At 37.0% G+C, this 19,234-nt stretch overlaps 1 protein-coding gene across 2 annotated transcripts in view; it reads left to right on the top strand.

The window, feature by feature from the left end:
- MFSD1 (major facilitator superfamily domain containing 1) overlaps window positions 1-17,786 on the top strand; it is a 28,314-nt gene extending 10,528 nt beyond the window's left edge. The window contains exons 7-16 of one of the 2 annotated variants that reach the window (XM_045503137.1): window positions 2,901-3,003; window positions 4,967-5,065; window positions 5,752-5,863; window positions 7,479-7,535; window positions 7,868-8,024; window positions 9,675-9,772; window positions 10,370-10,482; window positions 12,868-12,915; window positions 14,066-14,123; window positions 15,433-17,786. In XM_045503137.1, the coding sequence (XP_045359093.1) occupies window positions 2,901-3,003; window positions 4,967-5,065; window positions 5,752-5,863; window positions 7,479-7,535; window positions 7,868-8,024; window positions 9,675-9,772; window positions 10,370-10,482; window positions 12,868-12,915; window positions 14,066-14,123; window positions 15,433-15,436 (849 nt within the window). In that variant the 3' untranslated portion in view covers window positions 15,437-17,786. Of the gene's footprint in view, window positions 1-2,900; window positions 3,004-4,966; window positions 5,066-5,751; window positions 5,864-7,478; window positions 7,536-7,867; window positions 8,025-9,674; window positions 9,773-10,369; window positions 10,483-12,867; window positions 12,916-14,065; window positions 14,128-15,432 lie in introns of those variants that run through there. The other variant, XM_045503138.1, reaches the window with a different exon arrangement.
- The last annotated feature ends 1,448 nt before the right edge of the window (window positions 17,787-19,234 follow it).

Below are 19,234 nucleotides of genomic sequence, written 5' to 3'. Positions count from 1 at the left end.
CTAGGATGCAGGGTGGGGGTTATTGGAGTAATGGGAGGACCTGAGGAAGAGGTGGAGCAAACCAGACCTCAAGCAGCCACCTCTTCTTCAGCCAGAATGGCTCAGCTTTGACCTGATTTCTGCGCTTAGGGTCCTTGTGAGATGCATGAGACCAAAGGATTCTATTACAGAGCTGTTGGGGTAGATGGAGTTTTGGTGTTTTTGCACTTCCCTTGTCCTTGTGCATATTCAGAATGGTCAGAGAGGTTCTGGCTTTACTTCTCCTTTTCTGTAGCCTGAGCTGAGTTTGTCTGGTTTTGGACACTTGATCTGTTACCATTACACCTTCAGGCCGTGGACTTTTCATTTTTATTATTTATCTCTTACTGGGGGTTGGGAGTCCAGCACCCTTTTGATGTTCATTTGTAATGTGTTACTTTTAAACTCATTATTTCAACAAATATTTATTGAGTACTTGCTAAGCCATGTCGTGTTAAGCATTTTAGAATTAAAGGATTATTAAGGTGACATCCCTATCTTTGAGAAGCTTTTATTTTCTACTATAATTCTAGGAAAGTTTCCAGTTTTATACCTATGCCCCATTTATACGTTGTTGCTCATTTGAGTAATGCCATAAGCTAGCATTCTGTAAGAAGTAGCCATGTGTAGGGCACCTGGGTGAGCATCCTATCTTGATCTTGGGTCTCTCGGTTCGTGAGTTTGAGCCCTATGTGGGGCTCTGTGCTGACAGAACGGACCCTTGGGGTTTTCTCTCTCCCTCTCTGCCCCTCCCCTGCTTGTGCCTTGCCCCCCCCCCCTTCTCAAGATAAATAAACTTTAAAAAAAATTAAAAAGAAATGAATAGCCATATGAAATTTGCTATTGTATTTGCTGTGAGAATATTGTTGAGGACATATTCATTTCTCTGTCTTCAGTGTCTGACCTATTAACAGCATTTAAAACAGTTAACATTCCCCTTACCTTGATTTCTTCTCTTGGGTTCCAGGACACTGCATAGTTTCCCTCTTGCCTTACTATCTACTCCTGCATGTTTTGCTGGTTCCATCTCAGTCTTCTCAACTTGTAAATGTGGGAGTGCCCCAGGGCTTGGTTATTGGACATCTTTTCTTTTCTTTTGACCCCTCCTTGGTGATCTTATCTAGTTTTGAACTTTTTTTTTTTAAATACAAACAATAGCATTTATTTACCATTTTATTTATTATTATTTTTAATATAATCTGTCAAATTGGCTAACATACAGTGTGTACAGTGTGCTCTTGGTTTTGGGGGTAGATTCCTGTAATTCATCACTTACATACAATACTCAGTGCTCATCCCAACAAGTGCCCTCCTCAGTACCCATCACCCATTTCCCCCTCTCTCCCACCCCTCCATCAACCCTCAGTTTATTCTCTGTATTTAAGAGTCTCTTATGGTTGGCCTAGTTTTGAACTTTTAAATAGCATGTCTTTGCTCCTGAATTTATATCACTTGTCCAGGTCTTTCCCCTGAATTCCACACCCCTATATGCAACTTCCTACTTGACATTTCCATTTAGATATCTAGTAGGCATGTCAGACCTGACATGGCCAAACCCAGTTGTTGCTTTTCTACCAGTTATCCCCCAAACCAGCTTATGCTGTAGTTTTCTCATCCTCAGTTATGAGCAACTCTTTTCTTCCAGTTGCTCAGTCAAAACCTTAGATATTATATTAAATTACTCCTTGCCCTTCAACACACATTTTCCAATAGCAAACCCGAATAGCTTTACCATCAAAATTCATCTATTTTCTGACCACTTCTTATGATACCCACTGCTAGACATCCTAGTCCCAAGACCCTTCATCTCCATTCTGGATTATTGCACTAGCCCTCTAATGCCTGTCCTTACTTCTGCCTTCATCACCCCTTGTAGTCTCTTTTGAATACAACAGCCAGGGCAAGTCTGTTAAAACGTATGGAATCCTTCCACTTCTCTACTCAAAACCCTGGTGGCTTCCCATCTCACACAGAATAAAAGCCAAAAGTCCATATTATAACCTATAGCCTGTCTCCCCACCATTTCCTCTCCAGGGATCTCATCTCATTTTCTTTCTTGTTCACTTACACTGTTCCAGTCTCTGCCCTTCCTACTGTTGCCATGTGCACTTACTGGCTATTCCTTCTGCCTGAATGTGCCGTCCCTCCCAGTTCACCTGATAGCTAGCTTCCTTCAAGTTTTTACTCAAAGGAAAAAAAAAAAAAAAAAACTCAAGTTTTACTCAGTGAGATTTCTGTTCTCCTTCCCTGCTGTATTTTTTCCTTATTTTTAGAAGTACTTTTCACAATTTAATATACTTCATATTTTCCTCTTCTACCCCACTGAAGTCTAAGCTTTATGAGAGCTGGAGATTTTTCTGTTTTATTCTTTATTATATTTGCAGTATCTAGAGTAGTGACTGGTTCAATCAGGGCCCAGTGATTGCTGAATGAAGAAGTGAATGAAGATGATATTTTCTATATTTTTATATTTCTGTAACCTTTACTGTCTTCTTATGGACAGAATGATTTTTGTTTTTAGATGTCAATATCAGTAAAAGCTGTGCTTTTTCTGAGCTAAAGTTTATTTTATTCATAGGTACCGTATGAATTTTGTCACTCATTGTGTTTCATTTTTGCTTTGGCTGCTAGGAAATTCTAGCATTGTGTTGTTTTCCATACTAGCATTTTCTATAAACTGGCATTTTTTTGTGTGCAGTAATCTTATCTGTGGCTTTATCTTAGTTTGTTAGTTTTTTCCTAGTAGTGTTTAAAAAAAAATCTATCTCTTATTTAATCTGAATCCTGTTTTATCTGTTTCTCCTAGCCACCTCACATCCTTTTGGAACAAGGCACATCCTTATATACAAGTGAAAATTACGTATTTTTTCCTTTTCTTTCAGGGAAGTACAGTAAACATGAACCTCATGGGATGGCTGTATTCTAAGGTTGAAGCTTCGTTGGGTTCTGCTGGTCACACAACCCTTGGGGTCACACTTCTGATTGGTGAGTGGATCCTGATGTCCCACGTTTTGTCTCTTCTGAAAGCATGTCATAGGAAGTACTGTGGCAGAGAGGGAAGAACACTGGAGTCAGGGATAGGCCACTTTGGTTATAGTTTTACCTGAACAGTTCCCTGGTTCTTGGACCTAATTAGAAATAGTGAATCCTTCACCCTTTCCATTTACTTAAAATGGAGGATCTTGTCCCACCTTGTCTACTTTAGTGTTGTCATGCTGAGCAAATAAGAGAGTGTGTCTGAAAACTCTGAAAACAGAGACTTTATGCTTGTAAGGTGTTACTAGTCTGTAGCAGAGAGATAATTACTTCCTTTTGATCGAATTCAATTGTATACCCATAGAGCTAAGATTTTATAGAAGTCAGAGGTAATATCATATGGTGGGAAGTCCACTAAATTGGGAGTCAGGAGTCTGGGTTCTAGTCCTGCCTCTAACTAGTTCTGTCATCTTGGACAAGGAAGTTAAATTTTGTGTCTCAGCTTTCTTTTCTGTAAAATTGCAAGTGTTTGACCAAAGCTGTGTAGGTCCCTTCTGGCCCTAAGTTCCGTTAGCTAAGGCTTGGGTTATGCTGGTTGCTTGGTGGGTCACTGGGAAACATATGAGGCCTTCTGGAGTTACCACCTGTGCTTTTTCTCTGAGCAGCAGATTTTTGTAACTGAGCCCAGTGATGGGTAAGAGGTCCACTTTCAGAGCCCTACAGAGACTTGTGGGATGGTGAAGTGAACATTCTGTGCCATCTTTTATTCCTTATAATTCCTTGATAATAGCTTGGTAGAAAGAGGGCATTGGAGAGGAAATCTTGGACATGCAGCTTATACCTAGGGATTCCTCTTTTCCTCCCTGCATTCCCAAATCCCATGCTTTATTTAAAACTTCTTTTTTTGATGGGGGGTGGGAGGGAGGGGAGGGTGGGTGATGAGTGTTGAAGAGGGCATTTTTTGGTATGAGCATTGGGCGTTGTATGGAAACCAATTTGACAATAAATTTTATATATTTAAAAAATAAATAAATAAATAAAAATAAAAAGAATAAAACTTCTTTTTTACTCTCAGATGCTCTTTGGGATTCCTTCTAGTCCTCTCCACAATGGAGAATATGAGAATTTTAAAAAATTTTAAGCCAGAAAAGATCAGTGCCATCAAGTCAAAGCCTCTGATTTTACAAATAGAAGTTGAAGCTCTGAGAGATTAAGTTCTGTGTTGACGATCATTCAGCTTGTTAGTGGCAGAAGTAGAACCCATGTCTACTGACTCTCATTTTAGCAATTTTCAGCTAGACCACATTATGAAATTAAAGATTCATTTATTTTACTGATCTTTTTAAAAATCTTGAGAAGTATAAACTTTATTCACTCTTTATCCTGATTTGCTTAAATAATATAAGATTAGCATTAGCTAGTGATGCTGAGTATGCAAAGGAAAGAGAGCCTGGGTGAACTGTGCTGTGGGGAGGGTGGGCCCTTTGGGCTGCCAGAGGGTAGGTAGGATCAAGGGTTACAGACTTGGGAAGGAATCTAGAGGAAGATGAGATGATCACAGAATCAGACTTTGCTTTTATAATTTTTTCCTTCTGGCATCTGTCAATAATCAGTGCTTAGACTGAGTTAAGGAATTAGTACTGATTTGCTAGTTGGTCATCCACTTTGTTAAGTCTGTATTCTGCTTTATAACCCTAGACTAGTATGTTCTAGGCTTTTCCTTCTAGTCTCTAACCTTCTATTGGGAAATAATATCAGTAAGAGTGACTGTTGTTTGTTGAGTTCTTACCACATGCTATTCCTTTTCTTTTGTCCTGATTTAGTACTTGTAGGATTTTCTTGTATGTGTCTAGATGCTATCCCTTTTAGTTGCTAAGTTTCCTGCTGTTAGGTAAGATGCTGCCTCTTGGGAACCTTCAGTCTGATTCTCTTTTAAAAACGTCTTTCTTTTAAAAATTTTTTTCTATTATAGGAGGTATAACATGTGTTCTTTCACTAATCTGTGCCTTGGTTCTCGCTTACTTGGATCAGAGAGCAGAACGAATCCTTCATAAAGAACAAGGAAAAACAGGTAGGTCTAAACACAAGAAAAGTGGGGCTTTGGGAATTGCAGACCTTTGAGGATAATTTACAATGAGATAAGTTCCTAATGTAGTGTTATATCCCAGTGAGGCTTAATACATGTTTTTTTTTTTTTTAATCTTTTATTTCCCAACCCATTTCTACTTGTCTAAATTTTGGGGTACATTTTTTCCCCCTTAAGCATTGAAAGCATTTACATTCTTGTATTTTTAAAACAATTTTTTTTTTCAACGTTTATTTATTTTTGGGACAGAGAGAGACAGAGCATGAACGGGGGAGGGGCAGAGAGAGAGGGAGACACAGAATCAGAAACAGGCTCCAGGCTCTGAGCCATCAGCCCAGAGCCTGACGCGGGGCTCGAACTCACGGACCGCGAGATCGTGACCTGGCTGAAGTCGGACACTTAACCGACTGCGCCACCCAGGCGCCCCGCATTCTTGTATTTAAATGCAAAATGATGAGTGTTCTTGAAGGGGAGCAGGAAAGTAGACACTAATCTTAGATTTTGCTTTTTCTAATGTCTTTTTAAGTTTTCCTAGAAACTATGTTCCAGTAATTTACTGAGACAAGTATTTTGTAAACTGAATGGTAAAGGTTGATCACATGATAAAAGAAAAATAATCTTGACCTAGATATGCAAAATTATGCTGATAGTTTCTTCCCTTTCTTTTTAAGGTGAAGTTATTAAGTTAACTGATGTGAAGGACTTCTCCTTACCCCTGTGGCTGATATTTATCATCTGTGTCTGCTATTACGTGGCAGTCTTCCCTTTCATTGGACTTGGGAAGTGAGTATTCCCTAGGATTCCATTTTTGTTGGCTAAATTATAATGAGAATTTAATCACATAAATGTAATTTTTTTAGCTATGAATCTTGCTTTTCCAGTTACAGTTTATATTTACACAGGAATTGTTTTACATCCTGGCATACAACTGATTTTCTTCGCTTTAAGATTTAGTATTTGGCTTAATAGTTTTAATTATTTTTTTTGATGAAATACCTAATAATAGTTTTTGATATGATACAAATACATTATACATTTTACATTATACATAATACAGCTTTATTTTAATGCCTTATATTGGACTAGCATTCTTTTTTATTTCCTCTTTATTCCTTTGTTTGGAAGCTTTTTCTTGAAAATGGAAACAGTACTTTGGCTCATTGTGCCTGGGCACATTTCCATTTGCTAGGATTATAATTATGCCAGGGTTCAAAATCATTCTTTTTTGCTCTGTCACCTGCCTCTCTCTTTCCATTGGCAGCTGCTTAAACAGAGCAGTGTATGAGTGTATATGTACTGAGTGTCTTTGTAATCAGAACCTTTAAATTGAGACTGTCTGTGACTTTGACACAAAGTCACATACATTATTTTGCAAAGAACCTATCCGGTCCTACTTTAAGGGAAAGAAGCACTCTTAATATCATGTAGTAATACAGTTGATTTTCTGAAAACTTATGTGTACTGTTTGCTGTATTTTTAAAATGAAAAAAATTGGGGGCGCCTGGGTGGCTCAGTCGGTTAAGCGTCTGACTCCTGCTCAGGTCATGATCTCCCAGTCTGTGGGTTTGAGCCCTGCATTGGGCTCTGTGCTGACAGCTCAGAGCCTGGAGCCTGCTTCGGATTATGTGTCTCCCTCTCTCCTGCCCCTCCCCAGCTCATGCTCTGTCTCTCTCTCTCTCAAAAATAAACATTAAAAACATTTTTTCAAATAAAAATAATGAAAACAAAATGGAGGGCCTGTGTGGCTCAGTCAGTTAAGTATCTGACTTCGGCTCAGATCATGATCTCTCAGTTCGTGAGTTCTCTACTGTGAGCACAGAACCTGCTTCGGATTCTCTGTCTCCCCCTCTTTCTCTGCCCCTCCTCCACTGGTTCTCTCTCTCTCTCAAAATAAATAAATACACTTAAAAAAAGGAAGTAAATAAAATAAAATGAAAAAAATTGACATCAATATATTTTATTTAGTTAGTGAAGTATTTATATAAATACTAAAGCTTTAGCTCCAGTTGCTTGAAGATGAATGTTAAATAAGATGGGAAAGTAGTATCAAGAAGGAAAAGTTGGGGCACCTGGGTGGCTCGGTCGATTAAGCGTCTGACTTCGGCTCAGGTCATGATCTCACGGTCCGTGAGTTCGAGCCCCGCGTCGGGCTCTGTGCTGACAGCTCAGAGCCTGGAGCCTGTTTCAGATTCTGTGTCTCCCTCTCTCTCTGCCCCTCCCCTGTTCATGCTCTGCCTCTCTCTGTCTCAAAAATAAATAAACGTTAAAAAAAAATTTAAAAAAAAATTAAAAAAAAAAAGAAGGAAAAGTTGACTAAACTTGAGTTTTTATTTAGTTTAATTATAAACAATAGTTCACTCTAAAGTGCTTATTTCTGTCTCTCTCTCTTTTATTTTAGAGTTTTCTTTACAGAGAAATTTGGATTTTCTCCCCAGGCAGCAAGTGCTGTTAACAGGTATTTCATTAATTCTGTAAGTGCTTATTGTGTGTTTAGTGTGGGTCTATAATTATAACCAAATGTCCTAATAGATAAAAAAGACATGCGACTTAACATCCATAGTGTGAAACCAAGATTATATTGGTACTTGATCCTGAGAGGCCATCTTTGCATTAATGGAAAACCAAAGAAATCTTGGACCACCCTTTATATCTTTAAATTTCTGTTTGTTGATGACCATTTTAGAAAAATGCTAAATAAAATGAGCTAGGATTTGCTTTGTCTAGTGATTTTAGGGACTTTCTGGATGTGATATATTTCATTAAATATCTTTTATATTCTCTGGACAGTATTGTGTATGTCATATCAGCTCCGATGTCCCCAATATTTGGGCTCCTGGTGGATAAAACAGGGAAGAACATCATCTGGGTTTTGTGTGCAGTGGTTACCACTCTTGCTGCCCACATCTTGCTGGCCTTCACGCTGTGGAATCCTTGGATTGCTATGGTAATATCATTGTTGATGTTTGTGGGGATCAGGGCTTTAGGGAAGACTCTGTAGAGTGCAGGTCCGGAGCCACACTCAGCTCTTCTGATAGCAGAGCTTGTGACAGTGAGAAAAAACATGCCTTGATTTTAATTTCTACAAAATAACTATTTTTAAAGTAAATATTAATTATTAATGCATAAGGTATTTTTAATTTATTTGGCTTATTTAATAGTAATCTCAATGCTGAAATCGAATTTGAAATAAAGTAGTCTTATAAAAGCCAAAATGCGTATTAGTTTCATTTATTTTTCTGTACTTTCATCATAGGTGGCAAAAAAACAAAAAAACATACAAAAAACCTATCAGCCCAGGATTCATGATTTTGCATTCTTTTGTCTTTAACTCCTAGAAGGTTAAAAAGTGACAACGAATTCATCAGATTTTTGTTATTGTTCTTTAGAATGTCATTTTAAAACTTTTTTTTAACTTTTATTTATTATTGAGAGACAGAGACAGAGCATGAGCATAGGAGGGGCAGAGAGAGAGGGAGACACAGAATCTGAAGCAGGCTCCAGGCTCTGAGCTGTCAGCACAGAGCCCGACGCGGAGCTTGAACCCATGAACTGTGAGATCATGACCTGAGCTGAAGTTGGGCACTTAACCAACTGAGCCACCCACGTACCCCAGAATGTCATTTTAAAGACCACAGGCTTAATGAATGTATATGTTTGCACTCTTAGTGAGATTTCCATAGGACGGATTCTTGGAAGAGGAAATGCTATAACAGAGGATTTGTGCATGTGACATCTTGATAGACATCTTGAAACTTATCTAAAAAGTTTTTACCCATTTATAGCTTTACCAATAATACACAAATGTGTGTGTTTTTTAGTATCCTAGCCATGTTGGGTGCTGGCCATGTTTTAATCTTTGCCAGTATGATAGGTTTAGATGATCTTATTTAAACTTAAATCATAAGGTTTCTTTTTTTTTTTTTTTTTCAACGTTTATTTATTTTTGGGACAGAGAGAGACAGAGCATGAACGGGGGAGGGGCAGAGAGAGAGGGAGACACAGAATCGGAAACAGGCTCCAGGCTCTGAGCCATCAGCCCAGAGCCCGACGCGGGGCTCGAACTCACGAACCGCGAGATCGTGACCTGGCTGAAGTCGGACGCTTAACCGACTGTGCCACCCAGGCGCCCCATAAGGTTTCTTTTTAACTAAAGAAAAGTCTGCATTAGGTGATAGATAGTTCTCTGCCATGCCGTTCAGTTAGGTGTTGGTTACCCAGAGGTAAGATAATGGATTGTTGGTGTGATGTTGCCTTGATTGCTTAATTTGTAATTAATCAGTACTGGAAAATTAGCTTGCCTGAAACATTGGTAATAATTTTTTGCAATTTACCTTTATTTTCTTATTTACTCCTTAATTGTACTCTGGGCCCAGTCAGTTATATAGGTATGTAATATAAAATGGTTAAGACTGTGTGTGTGTGTGTGTGTGTGTGTGTGTGTGTGTATCAAATGTGAATTTTAGCATAATTGCAATAAATTTTGTATGAGTGTTGATATATTTGCTCTTAAGTCACTCTAGCTAATCTGAATCAAAGGAAAATCACCTTTTGGTTAATGTTAAGCTTTTTTCCTTTTTGGTATTGCTTTCTACAGTGTCTCCTGGGAATCTCCTATTCGTTACTTGCCTGTGCATTGTGGCCAATGGTGGCGTTTGTAGTTCCTGAACATCAGCTAGGAACCGCATATGGCTTGTAAGTGTTTGCACCATAATGTCTCTCTCTGCTGTATCAATTTAATTATCGTGTAAAACTCTGTGTCTCCTGAATCCAGTCACCTTCAGGCTTCTGGGACAGCTCTGAACCTGGAAATCACTGGAGAAGTTGGTTTAATCTATGGGTGATATTGTGGCAACAGAAATGCTCCAAGCCTCCACAAGAAAGCTGGAGTTAAGCTAACCCATTAGAAGTGATTTCTGACATTGACATTGGCTGCCTGTTTATCTGAGGCCTTCTGAGTGAGAAATTGAGGCCTGGTCTCTGGCCCAAAAAGCAGAAGGGGGAAATTGCACCCGTGTTGGTATTCACTTAGCTCTTTCTTTCATTCAGCAGGAAAGTATTGAGTTCATACTTCACTTAATAAGACAGGGTCCCTTACCTTTGAGCATAACATCTAGTAGCAGAAACAGTTATGGGATAAAAAAACAATTCTAATCAGGTCGTTCCTGGTTGAAAACATCTTTTGACACTAATAGTATGTCGTTTATTGATACTAATGTTTAAAGTGAATTGTTATTCTGTGTGTGAAGACTTTCTAAATTGAAATGTGTTTTTATATTTCTTGAATTGTAGCATGCAGTCCATTCAGAATCTTGGGTTGGCGATCATTTCCATTATCGCTGGCATGATATTGGATACTCGGGGATATTTGTTTTTAGAAGTTTTCTTCATTGCCTGTGTTTCTTGTAAGTGTAATGTGGCAACATTTAGTTTCTTATAAAGTGTAGCAGAACGTTTTATTTATACTTTTAGGTTTTTGTTGTTCTTGTTCTCATTTTCCCTCTTTTAAACCAAATCCCTAATATGTACCTCTCAGATTTGCCTATTTCTTAGTCTGTACATCGAAGTTTTCCAGCCAGTGGTTTTCTAGTTCTATGAGGATTCCCAAGCATTTTTTAAGGAGATGCCTATTTTTAAAAGTAGTAGTGGAATTTGCTTCATATTCTGTTTTAAATACAGTTTTTAGGAAACATTATCCTCTTTGAAGTGGAACCATTTAAAGGGTGCCAGGTATGTTCCTGGTGTGAATGTATAGAATTTGGTATGATTTAGGTGTGAGTGCTCATGGTTTATTCATTAGGCAGCTTTTAATTGCTTTTATTCTTAGTCTTATAATTTAATTTTTACCTGTAATGATTTATTCGTTAAAAATAGGAAATACTAGGAAACTGTTGAAAACTACAAAAATAAACTAGTATTTTTCCTGTGGTAGGCTTCACCATACATATAGTTGTATTTACCTGAAAAAAGTTCTTATATAACATACCAAGTTGTCTATTATGCTTTATTTATTTTTTTCATCATGACATTTCTGTTTTTTTAAAAATTTTTTTTTTTTTTCGTTTATTTTATTTTTGGGACAGAGAGAGACAGAGCATGAACGGGGGAGGGGCAGAGAGAGAGGGAGACACAGAATCGGAAACAGGCTCCAGGCTCTGAGCCATCAGCCCAGAGCCCGACGCAGGGCTCGAACTCACGGACCGCGAGATCGTGACCTGGCTGAAGTCGGACGCTTAACCGACTGCGCCACCCAGGCGCCCCTTTTTTTTAAATTTTTTTTTTTCGTTTATTTTATTTTTGGGACAGATTTCTGTTTTTTTTAATATAATTTATTGTCAAATTGGTTTCCATACAACACCCAATGCTCATCCCAACAGGTGCCCTCCTCAATGCCCATCACCCACTTTCCCCTCTCCCCCACCCCCATCAACGCTCAGTTTGTTCTCAGTATTTACGAGTCTCTTATGGTTTGCCTCCCTCCCTCTCTGATTGTAACTTTTTTTTCCCCTTACCAACCCCCGCCATGGTCTACTGTTAAATTTCTCAAGATCCACATATGAGTGAAAACATATGGTATCTGTCTTTTTCTGACTGACTTATTTCACTTAGCATAACACCCTCCAGTTCCATCCACATTACTGCAAATGGCATGATTTCATTCTTTCTCATTGCCAAGTAGTATTCCATTGTATATATAAACCACATCTTCTTTATCCATCCATTATGCTTTAACATGTGTTTAATTGGCAAACCCTAGTGATGATTTTTATCAGACCTCATTTACAGGGATTAAAGACAATTTATACTTGAAATGTGGTATTTGTAGATAATTGTTATGCAAAGCCTGACTGTATTATGTTATCTCATACTCTTAGAGTAAGCACATCATATTTTAAAAACGTATTATTTGTTTTTAAAAAGTAGATGATACAGAATTCACAACTAGGTAATGAAAGTATTTTTGTCTGTTTTTGATGCTGCAACACGTGGTTTAATTTCAGTCCACAATTCCACATATATTTGATTCTCAAACCTGACACCATGCCATTTAAAAATGTTTTTGTTGCCATATTGACTTAAAGTAAACTAAGTGTGCCTCACCTGTTAAGGTAAAAAGCCAAGTCCTGACTTTCTGAGGTTTTCCCTGGCTCTGGGCTTCTGGGATTCAAATGACCATGTTCTCATGTTTGGTGAATTTGTAAAATGGATATGATGTTTTCAGACTAGAAGGATTACTTCTGTTTGGTTCTCTGTAAAAAGATAAGTAGGGTGCTGGCAGGACTTTTTGGAGGTGTAAGGAAGGACTACCACTTAAAAGGGAGAGGAAAGAGCTACAGGGATGATCCGTGGGTAGATCAGCCCCTTCTGTCTCAGCTTCTTTGTTTCTGGCCTGCCATGCCTGGTCTCATGTAGCCCATGGGAAAAAATGGTGTGTAAATAATTTTTAGTGATTTTTGAAAACTAATGCGAATAGTGTTTTTATTTTTATTATTTTTTTGAGAGAGAGTATAAATGTGTGGGGTAGGGAGTATGGGGGGAGGGGAGAGGGAGAGAAAGAATCTCAGCACCAATATGGTGCTCAATATTATGACCTTGAGATCATGACCTGAGCTGAAATTAAGAGTCCGACGCTTAACTGACTGAGCCACCCAGGTACCCCAGTAGTGTTTGTATTTTTAAATGCCAGTCAGTAAAGATTTCTCTAAGTTTTACTTTGTAATTATGATTACATAGGAATCATTGGGAGGAAGTACATGTTTTTTAAGGACCTGTGTTTTTTCCACTTTCAGTGTCACTTTTATCTGTGGTCTTACTCTATGTGGTGAATCGTGCTCGAGGTAAGTAGAATTCAGACATTTTCTTCTTAAACCACCGTGGATCATGTTGTGGGGTCCCTGGATTGTCTACATGCCTCTTTAGAGCCCAGTGCTTTAGTTATGTAATAATGACATTCCATTCGTAGTGATAGAAACACAATTCATTATTTAACATATAATTATGTGTTCTGGAACTTCAGATTTATTAAAATTGTTGTCATTTTCTTTCTGGCCAGTTTAAGTTTTGTAATATAACATTTTAGATGTTCTTTTTTATGTTAGCATAAAAAAAGTATGGCATTTTTAAAGTAACTTAAAGCCATTATTGTGTTACTGTCTCATAGTTTAAAAAAGTACACATATTTATAGCTACAGTTTGCATTTTAAGGTTGAAAGTGTTTGATAGAGAATGAGGTGTTACACAATTCTTCTTTTGCTGTATCTTCTATATGCATTTGTACTTCTTTTAAAAAATTTTTTTAATGTTTATTTATTTTGGAGAGAGAGAGAGAGAGAGAGTGAGAGAGAGTGAGTGGGGGAGGGACAGAGAGAGGGAGACAGAATCCAAAGCAGGCTCCAGGCAGTTGCTGTCAGCACAGAGCCCAATGCAGGGCTGGAACTCATGAACCTTGAGATCATGACCTAAGCCGAAGTTGTACACTTAACTGACTGAGCCACCCAGGCACCCCATTTTCTTTGTTTTTTATAAGGTTTTGATGTTACCTTTATTAATTTTTCTAACTTGCTTGCCCTGAAAAGTTGTTATGTACCTAGAAAAATGTGTGTACTTGCTAATTAAATTATTTTAGGTCATTTCCTTTAGTTTCTCTTAGTTTTCACTATTATTGAATATTAATACAATGTCCCAGTTAACAGGATGTAATGAAATACGTAAGTCCAAGCTTAAAAAAAACAAAGCTCACATTATACAGTGATTATTTGTATTTGTATCATATAAAGATTCTTAAAGTACATTCCGCCCCTGCCCCCCTTGGGAAGGTTCCAGGAGATAAACTATTTCTTTCTCATCTTCTGTAGCCTTTTGTGTTACTTTAAGGTATACCAATGTAAATGTGGGGTGTGTGTGTGTGTGTGTGTGTGTGTGTGTGAATGTTTGAATTTTAATTTTAGTAGTTTTATAGAAAAGGTTCTGTGCTTATTTGTGTTTTAGGGGGGAACCTAAATTATTCTGCAAGACAAAGGGAAGAAGTAAAACTTTCTCATGCTGAGTAAGTATTAAAAGAGAAAAGTTGTCTTTCTTTTGCAAATCTCAAACATTAGCATTTTATTTCAAAGTATGAGGTTTGGACTTTTAAGAAATTAGTCTTCTTGAGATTTGAGAGCTAGAAATTATCTGTGCAACTAGTGTAACAAAATTCTTACTTGTTCAGAAAATTTAAATAGGGTCAATGTCAAGGGTTAAAATGAAGGGGGATAAGAAGAATTGGGCTTTAAATTGCTTTCTGAGAGAGAGAGAGAAAGACTTGTAGTATTTGTCATTTATTGGAGGAAAGGTCTTTGTCCTAAGCTCCTATTCTGGGCTTACCCTTCCATTCTCTCTGATGTTGTCTTTTTCTTAACTAGTTGAGATAATTTTTCATCTTCTGCTACTAACATTCTGTGTCTTCTGACTCATTTGGAACAGATTAAGTATATAGTGTGGTGTTTAAGTTAAATTAATTTTTTCCACAAGTGTATGCTAAAACATAACTGATTCTATTTCCTGTTACTATAATTTCTGATTTTTTAGATATTAAAATTTTTATGATTTAAAAAATGTACTTATAAACATATGCCATGTAATTATAAGTTTTGTGAATTTTGTATAGCTTAAAATCTTGTAGAACAAAGCTGTCTTTTAAGGAGGTGATTCTTGGCCATTTCAAATTACCTTTTAACATAGTAATTCTACTTCTTAAAATACATCTTGAGAATATAATCAAAACTATTACAGGTTTTAAATGTCTTTATGACAGTCTTGTTTGTTATATCAAACAGTTGGAAAGAACATGAATGTCCCAAGGTAGGGAAATGGTTAAATAAATTATGACACATCCATATAATATGTTGTTAAAATCATGTTTTAGAAAGAATTTAAAAGTTAGGATGACTTTTTTTCTGTCCCTGCACCAAGTCAGAGATACCTACCCTACCACATGTTAAGTAGACAAAAGATTAAAATGCAAACATAATATCCAGTTTTGTTAAAGAAAAAGTATGCAGGCATGTGTATTTCTTACTTACTTGTATATGATAGAAGAAATACTGAAAGGAAAAACCGCAAATACTAACAATTCCATTTGAATGGTAAGGTTACAGGCATACATTTTCCTTTATCCATATTTTCCAGATTTTCTACATTGATCTTATGTTACTTTTACAATCAAGAGGAGTTAAGAGATATTCAGCAAAGTGTGCAGCCTTTAATATTTGGCACTACATGTTTTGTAATGCTTATGGTTTTTATTTTGTAAACCAGTTGAGACCTCCTGTGTTTTCCCTCTCCTTTTTGATAACTTACTGCATTGTGTTTTGCAGATGAGAAGCTTAAATGACTGTGTCATGAGATGGGCTGCACACATCATTGGTTTGAAAACTTCTATTTTTTTTTTAAATCTAGAGATTAATCATTAGGAAAAATAATGGTGTGGAAAGTTTTTATATTTATATTTCAAAAATACCTATTTCAAAGTATATTTGTGATGACTATTTTGGCCTCTGTCTTATGAATTGTGTATTGCTGAAGAATTCTACTTTGGAATGGGCTAATCAACAGTGAGGTTTAGAAAGTTTCTCTGGTATATACAGGTGAACTTTAGTGAGGACAGTAAATAGTGGAAAACTTGGATCTTGTATTGAGATAATTTTCAGAAGAAGCATCTTTAAATCTTAAAGCAAAAGAAAAAAAAGGCTTTTGAGGGGTAGAAGGGATATTTTATACAGAATAAACAATGACATGTTCATAGGCATTCCCTATTTTGATAGGGAATATTTGAAAGATATTTTTTATGCAGTCTTTTCATTTTCACAAATAGCAGATTGAATTCTGCTCTCTTTAGTTATGAGAGGTTGATGAGCAGTGACCCTTTTGAACTTCTTTGTATCTCCATTACTCAGGACCCTGATCACTTAGAGATGTAATTTTGTGCTAGAGTTTTTTCTTAGAATCTAATTAATTACTAAGCAGTATTCTTGAAATTATGCATATCTACATGGATTAAAACACTGCAAAAAGAATACTTGATGTCTTTTAAAACTTGATTGTTTAAAAAATATTAAAACACTGATTTTAACTGTTAATTATTTGGAAGACGATCTCTATAAGAAAGTCTAAGTTGGAGGGGTTCTGGGGTGGCTCAGTCCGTTAAGTATCTTGACTCTTGATTTTGGCTCAGGTCATGTACTCAGTTTGTGAGTTCGAGTCCCATATCAGGCTCTGTGCTGATGGTGTGGAACCTGCTTGGGATTCTGTCTCTGCTTCTCTCCCTCCTTCCCCAGCTTGTGCTTTCTCTCTCACTCTCTCTTAAAAAATAAATAAACAAATAAATAAACAAACAAACAAACAAACAAAAGATCTAAGTTGGAATAAAGAAAATTTGCTTAATTAAAGTCTTTGTAAGTCAGTGGAGCACCTTTTTCTCCAGAGTAGGACTTTAAATCACATTTATATATTTTGGATTAAATATGGTTATAAAATTTCTTTGACAAACTTAAAAACTTTTTAATTGACTTAGTCTTAGCATATTGTATGTTATAGTCAAGAAATTTTTCATGTGATTTGCTTTTCAGGAGCATGCAGGTATTTTAGACAACTATTAAACTGTCATTTTTAGCTAATTATATTATTTGAAATATATGACATTGTATGCTTGAAAGTTCTGGAACACATTGAAAATGCATTCCTGATTCAAGTTAAGTTTTATTTACATCAATTTTTCTGATTTACCGTTTATTGTGTCATTATTCAGTTGTGAGTTCTTTAGGTTTTGATTGCCCTGTGACTGTTCTAGCCCAGATTATTGAATGTTGGCTTTACCAGTTGGTGAGAGTGGAGGAAGCCAGCTGCTACTGTTGCTGGAGGGTTTGTGTGGTCCAGCCTCTGCCTTACTCTTTCCACCACCTCTGTGCCTCAGCCACAGTTAGCTGCTTAATTACATTTTTTTAAATGGGTCGTGTTCCTCCCCTTTTCAGGGGCCTTGTCCATGCTGCTCCCTCTGCCTAGAATATTTAACTCAAAATTCTCCACAAGCTGGTTTCACCTCATTCACAACAGAAAACCTTAGCCCCAGCTCAGAACCATTCTTCCTGTGGAAACTCTTCCAGGCCCTTTAGGCTAAGTCAAGTTCTTCTAAAATTTCTGTGATCTTTGAAAAGCCCTGTGCTTTTTCCTTCTTAGCTTACCTCAGCTTATAATGAAGAATTTGTGATAGTGTGGGTTTTGTTGTCTACCTCTTCCTTTAGATTGTAAGCTCCATGAGGGCAGGGACTATGTCTATTATGTTAATTACGATTGTGTCAATAGTGCCTAGCACAAAGTAAGCACAAAATAAATATTTTTTGAATGATGCATAAATAAAAAGGAGAGTAAAGTGGAATAACCTTTTTGGAGGATAAGTTGGCAATATGAATAAAAAGACCTGAAAAGGATGGTGATGGGCTCTGTGCCTTTTGGCTTAGCAATTTCATTTCTAATAATTTATCCCAAGGAAACCATTAGACAAGTACACACATAAATGTCTTTTAAGAAAGTATTTTCATTGCAAGATTGCTTATAATAGCGTAAAATAGGAAACCACCCATGTTTATAAGAATAGAAGTTTTGTTAAGTACTTTGTATCATGTGCTTAAAGTGAAATATTAAAGTAGCCATTAAATGGTTTCATTGGAGAGCATTGACATGGAATGATGGCATTATTATGTGAAGATTCAGAGTGCTGCTATTTTTGTAAAAACACACAAACGTGTCTGAAGGATATGTATGTAAATGTCTCTGGGTGATGACTTTCTTTTGACTTATTTATGTTTTCTAATTTTTCAACAATAAACATTATATAATAAAAGTTGAAAGAAACCCACAAAAATCAAAATTTAGCACAAGTTTGAGTGCTGCTTTTGAGAAAAGTGGAACTTGGTGTTCAGAAGGGAGAAAGGTAACAAATAGGTAGAGTTTCCCAAAGAACTTTGGGGATGTAGGTGGGAGTTAAACAGGGCCCTGAGTTAGAAACAGAATTTGCATTGACAGGAAAAAAATTGAATGTGAAGGGAACCTTGAGAGACAGAATAGAGAATGGGGTAAAGACTAATGAAATAACACATATTCTGTTCCCAGTAGTGGCAGAGAACAGCTTCAAATTGTCTGCAAGCTCTCCATGATTCTGGAATGCCTTAACCTCAGTTTCATCCCCCTTGACTTCTTCCATTTGCATGTTCTTGGAGTGCAACATGGGAAAACTGAATTTAGGTCCTGAACACAGATTTGCTACCTAGAGGTTAATGGGGAAAACTCTGATGTTTTGTAAGAAATACTGAAATGTCCTTGACGTCATACAGGTAGGTGACAACCAAACTTATTACATACTTATTACCACTTACTCATGAGGTATTCCTATATAAGGTCACGTACTCAAGTACACACTTCTTTTCCTTGTGGATCTTTATCAGTCCCACATCTTGTCAGCAACCCTGCTTAACTCCCTCAACTTCCTAAAATGATTTTTTTCCCCATAGGTTTGACGGCACATCAGTTGTGTAATGAAAAATCAGTAGACCTATGAGGCATTCCATTTGGGATTAGTGTGTACTTTGTAGGAATTTGTCTTTTTGAAGATCATCTTCCATGCTTGTCTTCTAAGTTTTACTAGGTTGTAGTTTCCTGTGCTTCCATTTTCTGATTAGCGAAATGGAGTATCACTAGAATTCCTTCTAGCACTCACGTACTTAATGTATGAAACATACAGATATAGTTTATTGCCACATGTTAGGTATATATTCATTGATGGATGACCTAAAACACTGTCGAGAGAAATATCTGTCCATTCCTTGCATTTAGTTGATAGATTGGAGAAGATGGACTGTCTTACAATTATGCTCAGATTCCTTTGGACACTGTGGCAAATAAATGGAGCATGCTTGGAAATTTCTAGGATACAGTGGGTTGTTTACAAACAGCTGAAATTGTGCACTGATTACACTTTCAAGCTTCTTGCAAGATTTGTCTAACTCTCCTGCCCGCTGCCCCAATATTGAGGCTTGTTCGTTTTTTTTTTAAGGGAAATCTGATTATTTCAGGGTTCAGTGTCTTAGTATGTTCAGGCGCGACCCTATCTGCCCTGGGGAAGAG

The sequence above is a fragment of the Leopardus geoffroyi genome, chromosome C2, assembly GCF_018350155.1.
Source record: "Leopardus geoffroyi isolate Oge1 chromosome C2, O.geoffroyi_Oge1_pat1.0, whole genome shotgun sequence".
In the NCBI taxonomy this organism is placed as follows: domain Eukaryota; kingdom Metazoa; phylum Chordata; class Mammalia; order Carnivora; family Felidae; genus Leopardus; species Leopardus geoffroyi.
The sequence above is the reverse complement of the archived record's forward strand: the minus strand, read 5'-3'. Positions and strand labels throughout refer to the sequence as shown.